Raw genomic sequence first — 16,992 nt, forward strand, 5'->3', positions numbered from 1 at the left:
CATAGAAGTTTCTAAGAATTAAACATAATTTAACTGATGTAAAGAATCTATTAAAATTAAAGAAAAAAGATATTAACTAAAAACATTTAACTTTTTTATGTTTGCAAATTAACTGTCAATAGTTAAAATTACAGTTTTTTTATTATTATTTATTTAAGTTTAAAGGCAAGTTGAGAAATATTTTTCTTTAATGTTTGTTTGCTACTTATTTTTGCAATGTTTTTTTTTCTTTTTTTCTTAAAGAAATTGTGCAAAATTCTTAGTTCTTTATAATTTTCTTGTTTTAACCATAAAGTCTTTTGTGCAGGTTTTTAGCACTTTTTTTTATACAACAAAAAATCTTCTTTAACCCATTTAACCATTTACAGCAGTTGTCACATGTCAATACTTGTCGAGAAGTGTTAATTTAATTTCTTCTTTAAAAATAAGAAAAAAAAAAAATATTCTAAAAAAGCTATTTTTAATCAACATCATTGTTAAAAGCATTTCAAAGTCTTATTTTCTTTCCAACATTCTATGAAACTATCAAACAAATGAAACCAGTCAAAATTGTTGTCATTAAACATTTGTATGGCAAACACGTTGTAAGCAGCTCATACAATTTTGCTAAAAAAAACACATTAACAATAATAAAATTATTGAAAAAAAAGAAACAAATATTTGTCAGTAATAAAATAGAGAGTTGATTGTATTTCAAACAACTATTACTCTATATACATAAATATGTACAAATTCCTATGTATATGCATTTGGAAATATATGAATCCCCTCAATAAGTATAGCTCGTATTTACTTATTTACGGATTCAAATATGTACATACGTTCGCATAACTACTCTTTTTTTTCTACATAACGTTTACGTACTCAAAAGTCGTCTACACTCTAGCCGTTCAAAACTATTGTTGTTTTTTTTTGTTAAAAAACCGCACTTAAAAAAATTGCCAATTGTGGTTTGAACAAATTTTTTCAACTTCATTTCTTTAATATGGAAAAGTAGTAGTGGAGAATGAAGTAGAAAAAAATTAGCTTGTTATAAAAATAGTTTGGTTTTACACTTAAAGAAAACCACTATTGGTTTACAATTTACACGTTTTTTATGTATATCACATACAGAAATAGGTAAAGTGGGTTCTTTGAAAAACGTGCATACCAATGTTTGTTCACACGCTTTTTTCTGACCAACATAATTTATAAAATTGCTCACCAAAATTTTAAACAAAAAGTGTGTTTTTTTCTACTAAAAGAATTAAAATGTTTTGAAATATTTTGCACAATTTTAGCAAAAATGCAGATTTATATAAAAAATACAATTTTATACTGCAAATGCAATTTTGTTCTAAAAAATTTAATTTTTATACTTTTTTATACTATTACTATATAGACAATAACCTAGAATGCAGATTATAATATAGACTACAATATGAATTAGACTATTGACGCTATAGATTAGAACATAGAATAAGCTAGAGACATTAGACCAGACTATAGACCAAAATATAAACAGACTAGACTATAGACTAGACTATAGACTAGACTATAGACTAGACTATTGACTAGACTATAGACTAGACTATAGACTAGACTATAGACTAGACTATAGACTAGACTATAGACTAGACTATAGACTAGACTATAGACTAGACTATAGACTAGACTATAGACTAGACTATAGACTAGACTATAGACTAGACTATAGACTAGACTATAGACTAGACTATAGACTAGACTATAGACTAGACTATAGACTAGACTAAATGTTTTGAAATATTTTGCACAATTTTAGCAAAAATGCAGATTTATATAGAAAATACAATTTTATATTGCAAATACAATTTTATATTGCAAATGCAATTTTGTTCTAAAAAATTTAATTTTTATACTTTTTTATACTATTACTATATAGACAATTACCTAGAATGCAGATTATAATATAGACTACAATATGAACTAGACTATTGACGCTATAGATTAGAACATAGAATAAGCTAGAGACATTAGACCAGACTATAGACCAAAATATAAACAGACTAGACTATAGACTAGACTAGACTATAGACTAGACTAGACTATAGACCAAAATATAGAATAAACTATAGACTAGACTATGTACTAGACTATATACTGGACTATAGACTAGGAATTAGACTAGACTATAGACTAGACTTTAGACTAGACTATAGACTAGACTATAGACTAGACTATAGACTAGACTATAGACTAGACTACACTATAGACTATATACTAGATTTCAGACTAGACTATAGATTGCACTAAATACAAGAATATATACTAGGCTATAGAATAGACTATAGAGTAGAATATAGATTAGACTAGAATATAGACTAGACTATACACTAGTCTATAGATCAGAATATAGACTAGACTATAGACTAGACTATAGACTAGACTATAGACTAGACTATAGACTAGTCTATAAACTAGACTACTGAATAGACTATAGACAAACTATAGACTATAGAATATACTATAGCCTAGACAACAGACTAGACTAAAGATCTAAGTATAGACTAGACTATAGTCTAAATTATTAAATTAATTACACAGTATATATTATATATTAAAGACTAAACTACAAACAAGATAATATACTGTAATCTGGACAATTAACAAACTAGACTATAGATTAGACTATTTAGTAGACCTTAGACTAGACTACAGACTGCACTAATCAATAGACTATAGACTAGACTGTAGACCAGACTATTGACTAGACTATAGGCTAGACTATGGACTATACTATAGAATAGACTATAAACAGATTAAACTGTAGACAAGACTATATCATAGACTATAGACTAGATAATCGACTAGACTAATGCTCGTAATTTCAACAAATAGGTTCTATCTGTGCATAGTTACCTTTGGTGTAAAAATATTTGGTAATTTTTATCCATAGGTACTGATTTGAAATATACGTCAACTTACCCCTTTGGTAAAGTTACCTACTAGTTATTTTACACTTTAGATATCTATTTGTTGAAATTACGAACATAAAGACTTAACTAACGACTAATCAGTAGACTATATTATAGACTAGACCAGACTTGAGACTAGACTATCGACTAGTCTATAGATTGGATTATAGACTTTTGTTATAAATAAAAACTCAGTGTATTCGAACAATGTACTCTGCCAACACTTTTTTCTTTGTTCCACACATTGTTAATGTTTTCATATTTGCTTCATTTCAAAAATATTAAACAACAAAATGACAAACTTCATTTGGGGAAACTTGGGTTTTTCATTTACATGTGATATTTTATTTCAAGCGTGGGTTGTCAAAAGAATCCAGTTTATTTTGTACATTGGACATTGCTAAATTGCAAAAAAAAAATAAAGCATTCATAATTTTTAAATTTAACTTTAATAAAATGTGGGGACAAATTCCACAATAATTATAATTGACTGAAACTTATTTATTCATAAGTTTCAGTTACAAATGTAAGGGGATTCTTAAAGGCCAGAAGATTGTCCTTAGAATGTCCTCATATCCATTTAATAAAATACTATTATTCAATATCAATTCAATAACTATTATATCATCGAATTGAGTGTAATATTTGTTAGTAAATTTTTATTATGTACTTTTTGAAAAATGATCCAATAATCCAAAGAGCAATTTCGTTTTTATGTTTGTTTCAAATTGATAGTTTTTGCCAGAAAATTTTTAATTTAACGATTAAATTAGTTAATATTTTTGGCAAACTTTGTTCATTTCTATTTAACGTTTAAGTTACCATGAGTCCAATCATTTTTATACAATTTTATAGATCATCAGAAAATAATCAATACAAATAAGTTATTTTTTTATATGCATTAAATCATTCACTTTCATGAAAACCTTATCTTATCAACGTTGAAAAAAGAGAGAGTAAAATAAGCGGCAGAGAGTAAAAAATACTTAAACTCTTTAAAAAAAATAAGTACAAAATAAACTAAAAACAACAATAATAATATATTAAAACAGACTTGGTAAAATTGTAACTTTGCAATACATTAGTATTACAAAATGGAAAACTTTTTAGGATAAAAGTACTAAAATAGTTGGACTATAGACTATGCTAGAAACTTGACTTTAAACTAGACTCTAGACTATAGATTAGACTAAATTATAGACTAGAGACTAGACTATAGACCAGACTGTAGATTATATTTTAGACTATACTAGAGACTAGACTTGAGGCTATACTATGACTTGACTAGAGACTAGACTGTAGACTAAAGATTAGACTAGATTGTAAACTAGGTGCTAGAATTTAAACTAGACTTGAGACTAGACTATTGAATAGAATAAGGACTAGATTTGCGACTATACTAAAGAATAGACTAGAAACTATACTATAGACTAGACGAGAGACTGTACTATAGACTATTGACTAGACTATAGACTAGACTATAGACTAAACTATAGACTAGACTATAGACTAGACTATAGACTAGACTTTAGACTAGACTATAGACTAGACTATAAACTAGACTATAGACCAGACTATAGACTAGACTATAGACTAGACTATAGACTAGACTAGAGACTAGACTAGAGACTAGACTATAGACTAGACTATAGACTAGACTATAGACTAGACTATAGACTAGACTATAGACTAGACTATAGACTAGACTATAGACTAGACTATAGACTATTCTATAGACTAGACTATAGACTAGACTATAGATTATTCTATAGACTAGACTATAGACTAGTCCAGATTATAGTCTAGGTTATTGACTAAACTTTAGACTAATCACAAAGGTAATATAATGCCGAATTATCCATCCCTGTATCAAAATATAATCATTGTGTTAACAGAACAACAACTACACAAATACTTGTACTTTAACATACAACAATGTTGTAGTGAAGTGAAATCAATGATCACATCAAAATAATGACGTCATTTTTTTATGCAGCTAAAATACTTAAATGCAATCATTTTTTAATATAATACAAAAAAAATTGCGTCATTAATTAATAAGCCGGTAACGAACATAACAAAGCAATGATGATTTATTTAGCTACGAAATAAATTATTTATTATTCATCTTTAATTTCTAAGAAAATTATAGATAAATTTACTTAGAAATTTAGAAAAAATTTAACAAGAAACTCTTAAAACAAAACAAGGGAGTGAGTCTTAATAAACTAAAAATAAACAAATTCCAAAAAATTGTTTAACCCACAAATAAATGAAAACATTATGAATCATTTTTAAACAACTCTTAAAAAATGAGTAACGCAGTAATAATAATTTTAACCAAATATATTTTTACTTTTATTGTTTTTTGTCTATTGATTTTTTTTAATTTATGATTTTTTACCTTTTTTAAAAAAAAAATAATAAAATTATTTTCTTAATTTTATTTAAAAAATCATCACACACTTTTATTTGTATTTTTTTATTATTGTTATTTTTTACATTTATTTAATAATATGTGTCAATGTCAATTATTTTAAATAAAGTAGAATTTTATTATTTAATATTTATTAATAGTAGTAGTGAATAAAGTAGCAAATATATTTTTTTTTATAATTTCCATAGATTTTTTTTCATAATTAATCATTGAGAATTTTTAGAATTATTTGATAAGCATTGTTTGATTGTTAGTAACAAAGAAAAAAGGCGCTTAAGTGATTCTAATATATAGACTATAGACTAGACTATAGACTAGATTATAGACTAGACTATAGACTAGACTATAGACTAGACTATAGAATAGACTATAGACTAGACTATAGACTAGACTATAGACTAGACTATAGACTAGACTATGGACTAGACTATAGACTAGACTATATACTAGACTATAGACTCGACTATAGACTCGACTATAGACTAGACTATAGACTAGACTATAGACTAGACTATAGACTAGACTATAGACTAGACTATAGACTAGACTATAGACTAGACTATAGACTAGACTATAGACTAGACTATAGACTAGAACATAGACTAGACTATAGACTGGACTATAGTCTGGAAAAAAATAATTGGTAAAAAAACTGGATCGATAATTACGTTTAAACCTTCTTCACAATAACTTTCTAGACGCCAAGTTCTAGAAGTAATGATTATAGTTTCGCAACATTTATTATTTCTCTCAATTGAAAATATTGCAAATAGTTATGAACAACTGATGTTCAAATCTTTTCTTTATATTTTTTTAATTCCTTATAGAAAACGTTTCAGTTTAACAAACCCTATAATTAGTTCATTATGCCAATCACGTAGTCTTTGATTTTTTGTCAAATTAGTGTTACAATATCATAACCTAAACACTTTTAAAAATAATTAAATTATTGTGTTTACATATTTTGTAAATTACCAACAAACGACCTTGTGTTGTTATGGTTTCCGTAAGGCAGACCTTCCCTATTCTAATAACAAACAACAAGAAATTATTACAAAATTAACAAAAAAATATGATTAAGAATTTAGAAATAAACAAAAACAAAACATGACTTTTGTTATAATCACTAAACCAAAACCTCAACTAATGATAAAAACTGAACACAGTTTTAAAACCTCTAACAGAACTTCCTCTAAAAAGCATAGAGTCATATTAGATTAAGTACTAATTAGTTGCCATGCCTTTACTACTGTTATTATTAATTATTTAAGGCCAAATTTCAATGACATTCTAAAGCGGCTACAAATAGTACTCAATAAAAAATAAACTAGAAAATAATAATTAGTAATTAATAAATACGTTATAAATTATCTTTTAAAAATTTAATTCCCTTCAGATAAACTAAACTAAATTCTATAATTTTGAAAGTCTTTCTTCATTTCCTTTACTGCGCAGGTAATACAATTGTACCCCTAGAACAACAACAAATACATATATTTTGTTCTCTGCAATCAACATCATCATCCCATAGTGGTGTGTGTTATTTCTTCCCATTGCCGGTTGAAGTAAATGTGTTTAGTATTTCATTTTATTCACCACTCTATTTTGAATCATTATATTTTTTCCTAAATGTTTGTAGTTCTCATTGTGTTTATTTTATTTTCTGTATAAGGTTTTGTGGTTATACGTTTAGGATTTAACAATAAAAAGTCACTGACTTATTCTCAATAAAGAAATTTTGTATTTAATTTACTTTAAGTACAAAACCAATTCATAAATAAATTTCAAATGAAAATTGTGGAAATCGCTGGGTTTTGTTGAGAAGAGGTGTGTGCGAGGGGCGCATGTTTCGATATGAATTGTATTAAGAATATGGAGTGATGGGTTAATTTTTGTACTAGAGGGGTACAGGATAATGCATGCGTTTAATGCAATGGAACAATTGTTATTTAAGTTTCTCAATTACTTGTACTTGACATTTAGCAATTACGTACTTGTTATTTAGGTTTCATATTTAAATCTGATTACCTGGTCGGACACAAAAAATTAAACAGGAACCGGATGATATACCTCTGAAACTATAAATTTAATGGACTTACTTGCTTACTTACAAAGTTCACTTACTTTCTTACTTACATAGTTCACTAACTTATTTATTAAACATACAGATTCTAATCTGTATGTTAAATTGTTCTTATCGAATCATATGCCAACAACATTAGCCTAGTCACTGATCCTCCTCTAATTAAAAATTCTTTAGAAATAACATTTCTGGAAATGTCACTCACAGGTGTTAATATGCAAATATCTCGGGTATAGTAACAAATATTATGTTGCTGATTTTTAAACTATAAATAACTATAAAAAAATATAAATTTTGTTTATAAAAAACTGGCATCCGTTATAAATTGTTTAGAGATTATATATTATTGCAAAAAAAAATCGCAAAAACAATTTAATTTCAATTACATAACCATGATGATTTAATTTTCATAAAAAGTTTAAATATCGCTAGCGTAACCACAAAAAAACCTAATTAAAATTTTAATCAGTTTATTAAAGGAAATAACTAGAAATATTTCAATTAAAATAAATTATATAAAATGTTTTTTGAATTTGTTAAATAAAAATTTTTAGATTTTTTTAAGGAAAAATATTTTAAAAACTTCTTTTAGGGCTTTTTGTAGTTTAGCTAACTTCGTGAAGTTTAGTTATTAGTATACAATTTAACACATTTGTTTTATTGTTATTAAAATATATACGAGTATTTATAATGATCATATCATATCTAATGTATGGCAATTTTCCCCCCTAAATATGTAAATATTTGAATTAATTATTAAAAACATGTTGATGATTTAAAAAACAACACATTCCCAACAAAAAAACCAAACAGATGTTTGAAAGATTAATTTAATAAAATGAAACAAATTTAAAAACTTTAACAACGTCCTTAAGCCAAGTTGCAAACGCCATGCTCTTGCAGCAATTTGAAAACTGATTTTTCTTTTATCTAAAAAGTTTACATTCTTTTAAAGTTTTTTATGTTTGCTTGTGTTTAAGTGTTTGTTTGTGAATTTTACATTCATAGTTAAATAAACACATGTATGCATAATTTTTTTCTATTCTGTTCAATTACTGAATATGAGTAAAAAAGTTATTTGGACCGTGAAGGTACATAACTTTAGCCACAACTAGTATTAGTAGTTGGCCATCATTATTATCATTGTTAAGTAGTTGTTGGCATCATCACCAAAACCAACATCACGTTGTAGTAGATGAAGTATGTGTTATGCAAAATACTTTTATTTATTTAAAACGAATTGAAATTTCAGTAAAATTTTTAAAAATTTTTATATAATGTAGAGAAATTTATAAGATAAACGAAGATATAAAATGTTAACTTTGTCTTTCTAGTGGCATAGATTTTGAATATTCTTTTCATTATTATCAATAAAATGCACTTTCGTGCCCTTAAAGCAAAAAAATTTTGTCGTTTTAATTGTCAAACTGAACAATTCTTGGTCTAATGGCACAAAAATGTTTGCCCTTTATGTTGTCATGGAAAAAATGTTGCCCTTTTTTATAAAAATTGCACTTTTTGATTCCAAAAAATTATTATCTCCAAAAAAAAAAAAAAATGCACTTTCTTGTCTTTAAAGTAAAAATTTTTGTATTTTTAGATGTCGAACTAAACAATTATTGGTCTAAAGGCAGAAAAATGTTTGCCCTTTATGTTGTCATGGAAAAAATATTGCCCTTTATTAGTCCAAAAAATTATGGTTTTTGTTATTAGTGCGATTAATTTGTAGGCAAACAATTATGGTTATATTTTGCTTTTAAAGCAACAAAATGTTGCCCTTTTTATTTTTGAGTTTAGAAACTTGCCTTTTTTGCGTTTTTTGTTCTCAATTCAAAAATTATGCTACTATTTTACAAGAAATGTAGATAAATCAATTCTTTTAAGATGTCAAGCGGAACAATTCTTGATCTATTGGCAAAAATGTTTGCCCTTTATGTTGTCAGAAAAAAAATGTTGCCCTTTTTTTGTAAAGAGTTACACATTTCGAGTCAACAAAATTATAGTTTTTGTTATATGTAAATGCGAAAAATATTGCCTTTTTATTTGTTTATATTTTGCTTTCAAAGTAAAAACAAATATTGCCCTGTTTTTAATTTCTGAGTCTAAAAACTTGCCCTTTTTTGATTTTTGGTTCTCAATTCATTTAATTTTAAAAGAAATCTAAAAATATCAATTTAGATATATAGTTATGACATAGGGAAAAGTTTTCAACATTTTGGTTTCTTTAAAATAACATTTTACTCACAAAATATATAATTTTGACCTTTGTCGCCATCCTAATTACAAAAATGCATTTTTTAATGTTCATGGCAAATATTTTAACTTTTTTAAATGTCAAGCCGCACAATTCTTGTCCATAGGGCAAAAAAATGTTTGCCCCCTTTTGTTGTCGGCACAAAAATTTAGCTTCTTTTAAAAATAATTGCACTTTTTTAGTTAAAAATTATGACTTTTGTTATAAAGGCGTAAAATTCTTTTTATCAGTAGGGCAAAAATGCGATATTTTCTATTTTAAGTCGAAAAACTTGTCCAATTTGTTCATGGACAATTTTTTTTTGTCCTGAATTCGAAAAATTGTGCTGCTATTTTATACGTAATCTAAAAAATGCAGTCAGAATTAAAGTTTTGGCAAAATAAACAGTTTGTAACATTTGGGTTACTTAAAACCTTTTACTCACAACATATAAAATACAAATGTAGCTTATACAAAGACAAACTAAACATGCTAATATTTCAAAAAACTATACAATTTCACTATCGAAATCATTGATTTTACTGTAATCATAAAAAAGTCTGCTTCTCCTCACTGTCATGTAATCGTGCAAATAAGTACTTAAGTTATAACAATAATAATTATGTATTTAGTCTGGGCTTTTAACCTTATACATTCATTCATAATTTCTGTTATTTTTTTCATGTTTCATGACTTTGACAATATAATTATTAAAATTAAATACTCAGCCATTAAAAAATGAAACAAATTTAAATAAATATTAAAATTAAACCAATTTGTGGGCAATTCCCTTAAATGAAACTTTAAAATAGGGGTTAAGAATCAGCTAAGCATTATGAATTAAAAAAAAAAAACATATATTTTTCTTTAAATGTTGCTGGGCAATTGCAAAATTAAGAATTTTAATATTTATTTAAACAAACATTCTTTTACAATTAAGTTCTTTTAAATGCCAGACTTTGTAAAAATTTAATAAAAAATATGTCAAGTATTTTATTTATTAATGAACTGTAATATAATTAAGCTGGTGAGAAAAAAAATCGTGATAAATAATTTTTTATAAATAAATATTTATCGTAATTTTGTACAATTATTTTTCTTCTTTCGACGAAGTTTTGATGATGTCATTAAAATTAAACTAAGCCAGTTTTTGTTTTCTTAATATATATTTATTTTGTTGTTTTTTTTCTATTTTATTATTTTATACATTGTTTGCTTTTAATTTTTAAAAAATTTGCTCGTTTCTTATTTTTGTTTAAAAATAGCTTTTTTTAAGAACAAACTGAAACTTTTTTTATTAGAGTATGTAAATTGTTTAACAGCAAATGAAGTCATTTAAACCCATTTTTAAGAGCGTCATTAAATAAATATTTTGCTTTGCTAATAGATAAGTAGTTTTCATGTTTAAACAGTGGGGTTTTAGCGCTATTTTTCTTTAGACACGTAAAGTATATAAAATTTTTTGAGTTTTATTATAAATATGAATATTATCGCTATTCTAGACTATATACAAGAATATACACTAGACTATAGAATAAAATATAGACTAGACTAAAAACTAGACTAAGGCACTTGCTTTAGAATAGACTATGGCTATAGGCTACATACGAGGCTATAGAATAGACTATGGACTAGACTCAACTACAGATTAGACTTCAAAACAGACGACTATAGACTAGACTATATACTAGACTATAGACTAGACTATAGACTAGACTATAGACTAGACTATAGACTAGACTATAGACTAGACTATAGACTAGACTATAGACTAGACTATAGACTAGACTATAGACTAGACTATAGACTAGACAATAGACTAGACTATAGACTAGACTATAGACTTGACTATAGACTAGACTATAGACTAGACTATAGACTAGACTATAGACTAGACTATAGACTAGACTATAGACTAGACTATAGACTAGACTATAGACTAGACTATAGACTAGACTATAGACTAGACTATAGACTAGACTATAGACTAGACTATAGACTAGACTATAGACTAGACTATAGACTAGACTATAGACTAGACTATAGACTAGACTATAGACTAGACTATAGACTAGACTATAGACTAGACTATAGACTAGACTATAGATAGACTATAGACTAGACTATAGACTAGACTATAGACTAGACTATAGACTAGACTATAGACTAGACTATAGACTAGACTATAGACTAGACTATAGACTAGACTATAGACTAGACTATAGACTAGACTATAGACTAGACTATAGACTAGACTATAGACTAGACTATAGACTAGACTATAGACTAGACTATAGACTAGACTATAGACTAGACTATAGACTAGACTATAGACTAGACTATAGACTAGACTATAGACTAGACTATAGACTAGACTATAGACTAGACTATAGACTAGACTATAGACTAGACTATAGACTAGACTATAGACTAGACTATAGACTAGACTATAGACTAGACTATAGACTAGACTATAGACTAGACTATAGACTAGACTATAGACTAGACTATAGACTAGACTATAGACTAGACTATAGACTAGACTATAGACTAGACTATAGACTAGACTATAGACTAGACTATAGACTAGACTATAGACTAGACTATAGACTAGACTATAGACTAGACTATAGACTAGACTATAGACTAGACTATAGACTAGACTATAGACTAGACTATAGACTAGACTATAGACTAGACTATAGACTAGACTATAGACTAGACTATAGACTAGACTATAGACTAGACTATAGACTAGACTATAGACTAGACTATAGACTAGACTAGATAGACTAGACTATAGACTAGACTATAGACTAGACTATAGACTAGACTATAGACTAGACTATAGACTAGACTATAGACTACACTCTAGACTAGACTATAGACTAGACTATAGACTAGACTATAACTAGACTATAGACTAGACTATAGAATATACTCTAGACTAGACTATAGACTATACTCTAGACTAGACTATAGACTAGACTCTATACTAGACTATAGACTAAACTATAGACTAGAATATAGATTACACTATAGACTATAACTAGACTAGACTAGAGACTAGACTATAAAATTTTAAGTTATATTTTATTAAATCTTTAAAAATCGTAGTTTTTTTACTGAATTCCCAAGATTTGTTTAAGATTTTCAACTAGATAATTAGTTCAGAAGACATAAATCCAGAATTTATACTCTAAACTGCTCTTACAAAAGATCACAAAATAATTGAAAAATGTTCAAATCATGTCTAAGATATCTCTTATTTTTTCCCCAATCATAAAAAAAAAGACATTAAAATAAATTTCATTGATCAATTGTTGTGACCTTGTTTTCCTCTCCGCTAGCTAACTTACTAACACAAAAACAAAGCAGTAAATTGTTATTTATTATTAACATGGCTAAAACAACTGGAAAACTTGATCATCAATTTTCCATTTTGATTGAATTGAAAACAAAACAAAAAAATAAACTTAAATAGAAAATAATAAAATGAACAAAACTACAATTGACATGTAAACAAATACGTTTTTCTTTACAAATAAAACCGTATTGTGGCATTCATACGATTCGTATTTGATCTCACATTTCCATGTAACATGTACAGGAGGAGATGGAGACAGAAAACCGGATTGTTTATACTAACAATGTTAAAGTTTGTTGGTTGTTTAACAAACAAAATCACAAATAAAAAGCTCAAATTTCTATTTAACTAACTTTGCTCAGTAGTTAAAACAATTTTAATTAAAAGTGTATTTTACTTATTTTTTGTGGCACTATTTTGTTTCAAAAATTATTATAAACAAACTCCTAAATATTTAGATATCTTGCAGATATTTTTTTATTATTATTTATATACGAGCGTCAGTTTGTGTGTCTCTAAGCAAATGGGTGTTAAAATCATTTAGTTTGTGTTTAATCAACTGTCAATTTGTAATAAGTAATTAATATTTGTTAATATGGTTTTGTTTTAAAGCATATTTTTATATATATTTCTCTTTACAATTATTTTATATATTTATTTTCTTTATTTGTTTTAATTACTTCTATTTGTATCATTGATTTCATTTGAATTTGTTTTATTTATTTTTTTATAGAAAGTTTCATTTGTTTTGTGACCATATTTTTTCATTGTAGTTGTAGCTAAATTTAGCAATTGGTTATATATTATTTAATTCATTATATTAATTAGTTTTTAGCATTAATTTTATTATGGGTAACATATGCGTTGTTTTTTTCGTTAGAAATTTTTAGTTTCACTTTTAAATAAAAACGTAAACTATATATGGTCTAGTCTATGGTCTAATCTATAGTCTAGTCTATAGTCTAGTCTATGGTCTAGTCTATGGTCTAGTCTATAGTCTAGTCTATAGTCTAGTCTATAGTCTAGTCTATAGTCTAGTCTATAGTCTAGTCTATAGTCTAGTCTATAGTCTAGTCTATAGTCTAGTCTATAGTCTAGTCTATAGTCTAGTCTATAGTCTAGTCTATAGTCTAGTCTATAGTCTAGTCTATAGTCTAGTCTATAGTCTAGTCTATAGTCTAGTCTATAGTCTAGTCTATAGTCTAGTCTATAGTCTAGTCTATAGTCTAGTCTATAGTCTAGTCTATAGTCTAGTCTATAGTCTAGTCTATAGTCTAGTCTATAGTCTAGTCTATAGTCTAGTCTATAGTCTAGTCTATAGTCTAGTCTATAGTCTAGTCTATAGTCTAGTCTATAGTCTAGTCTATAGTCTAGTCTATAGTCTAGTCTATAGTCTAGTCTATAGTCTAGTCTATAGTCTAGTCTATAGTCTAGTCTATAGTCTAGTCTATAGTCTAGTCTAGTCTATAGTCTAGTCTATAGTCTAGTCTATAGTCTAGTCTATAGTCTAGTCTATAGTCTAGTCTATAGTCTAGTCTATAGTCTAGTCTATAGTCTAGTCTATAGTCTAGTCTATAGTCTAGTCTATAGTCTAGTCTATAGTCTAGTCTATAGTCTAGTCTATAGTATATAGTCTAGTCTATAGTCTAGTCTATAGTCTAGTCTATAGTCTAGTCTATAGTCTAGTCTAGTCTATAGTCTAGTCTAGTCTATAGTCTAGTCTAGTCTATAGTCTAGTCTAGTCTATAGTCTAGTCTATAGTCTAGTCTATAGTCTAGTCTATAGTCTAGTCTATAGTCTAGTCTATAGTCTAGTCTATAGTCTAGTCTATAGTCTAGTCTATAGTCTAGTCTATAGTCTAGTCTATAGTCTAGTCTATAGTCTAGTCTATAGTCTAGTCTATAGTCTAGTCTATAGTCTAGTCTATAGTCTAGTCTATAGTCTAGTCTATAGTCTAGTCTATAGTCTAGTCTATAGTCTAGTCTATAGTCTAGTCTATAGTCTAGTCTATAATCTAGTCTATAGTCTAGTCTATAGTCTAGTCTATAGTCTAGTCTATAGTCTAAGTCTAGTCTATAGTCTAGTCTATAGTCTAGTCTATAGTCTAGTCTATAGTCTAGTCTATAGTCTAGTCTATAGTCTAGTCTATAGTCTAGTCTATAGTCTAGTGTCTTGTCTATAGTCTAGTGTCTTGTCTATAGTCTAGTCTATTGTTTTGTCTATAGTCTAGTCTACAGTCTAGTCTATAGTCTAGTCTACAGTCTAGTCTATAGTCTAGTCTATAGTCTAGTCTACAGTCTAGTCTATAGTCTAGTCGATACTCTAATCTATAGTCTAGTCTTTAGTCTATTCCATAGTATAGTTTATAGTCTAGTCTATAGTCTAGTCTATAGTCTAGTCTATAGTCTAGTCTTTAGTCTGGTCTATAGTCTACTCTTTAGTCTAGTCTATATCTTATTTATAGTGTTGTCTCTAGTTTAGTCTATTTTTTAGGACAAAATCTTGTTTATAATCTAAACTAAAGTTTAGTCTATAATTTCTATATTAATAAAATCCATTCTACCTTTTTCATGTGTAATTCAATTAAAAAAAAAAACATATTTTTGCCTTCCTAGAAATGGCAAATAAATTAAATTTTATCCATTAGAAAAAACATTTTACTTTATAGATTTATAACCCGATAAATAATTTACAAACAACTTATCAAAACTTCTAATCAAATGACTCAAACTATTTGCATTTAGCAACAGTAAAAAAACACATATTAATAAACATCATTTTGATGTACATGTATGTGGACATGAATGGGATGGATGGCATGTTATGGAGGTACCACCGCCACAACAATAAAGAAAACACAATCGACCATAAATGATAGACAGTTAAAAACACTTTAAGACTATTATTTTGACAACATGTTAAAAACTAGTTTTTTTTTAATTTTTTTTTAGTTTTTGCTTAAATAAACAAGTTAAATTAAAAAAATTATAATAAAAATGCTCAAAGAAAAATACAAAAACGTTTTAGCTACCACATCATAAATATGGTCAGTTATTTTTGAAAATTATTTTTTGTTGTTTATGGTCTGGTCAAGTTCAGGGCTAAAAAACAAAACATTTTAGTTTAGAAAAAAAACACTAAAATATTTACTAAATTATTATGAACAGTTGCAATATATTAAAGCCTTATTTGTTAACAAAGAAAAAAATCAATTTAAAATGTTCCAAATATAATCTTAAACTTGAAATTTTATATAATAACGGTTGTTTATTTTATTAGAGTTGTTACGATTTGATATGATTTTATTGGGAATTTGAGTAAGTTACTTTTGTTATGTAAATAAGTATTTTTTTCAATTTGGTATTTTCATATAAGATTTATGCAAATTATTTTTGATTTTTTCAAAATATTGGCTTAAATAGTTTGTTGAACTTGCTATTTCTTGTCTTTCATTTCTTTTCACGATATTTGATTTATATTAATTGCAAGCAAAAAAAAGTTGTGTTTTAATGAAAGCTTAAACATTTGTATTGAATGAAATAACAAATAAGGTTTTGAAAAGTTTTTTATTATAAAGTTTGTGTGAATGATCGAAATTTGTCAGATTTAGAATAATGACTTTGTTTTTGATTTATTTTCTCGCGAATTTATTAGATTGTTTAGCATAATTAGTAATTTAATCTAAATTTATTTTAAAAATTATAAATTTATTTAAAACATTTTCTTTCTATAGTTTTTTCAAAATTTAAAAGATTTTCTTATTTTATTTACAATTATTTTTAATCATTAAAGACTTTTATTTATTTGTTTGTGTTTTTTATCTTTTTTTAGATTCTTCCGATATTGTTGATTGTAAATTAAAACTAATTCTCGGTTTAATATGGACCCTTATTTTACACTATTCCATTTCAATGCCCATGTGGGAGGGTGAAAATG

The 16,992-nt window shown here is 26.6% G+C and overlaps 1 protein-coding gene across 1 annotated transcript in view; it reads left to right on the plus strand.

Annotated features, from left to right (window-relative positions):
• The window catches only part of LOC124419758 (type-2 histone deacetylase 1-like), a gene marked incomplete at its 3' end in the record, with an annotated part of 29,177 nt that extends 12,189 nt beyond the window's left edge, over window positions 1-16,988 (plus strand). Inside the window, exon 3 of the mRNA XM_046950323.1 lies at window positions 16,888-16,988. Within this exon, the coding sequence (XP_046806279.1) occupies window positions 16,888-16,988 (101 nt within the window). The remainder of the gene's footprint in view (window positions 1-16,887) is intronic.
• Between the last annotated feature and the right edge of the window lie 4 nt (window positions 16,989-16,992).

The sequence above is a fragment of the Lucilia cuprina genome, chromosome 4 (genome assembly GCF_022045245.1).
Source record: "Lucilia cuprina isolate Lc7/37 chromosome 4, ASM2204524v1, whole genome shotgun sequence".
NCBI lineage: Eukaryota > Metazoa > Arthropoda > Insecta > Diptera > Calliphoridae > Lucilia > Lucilia cuprina.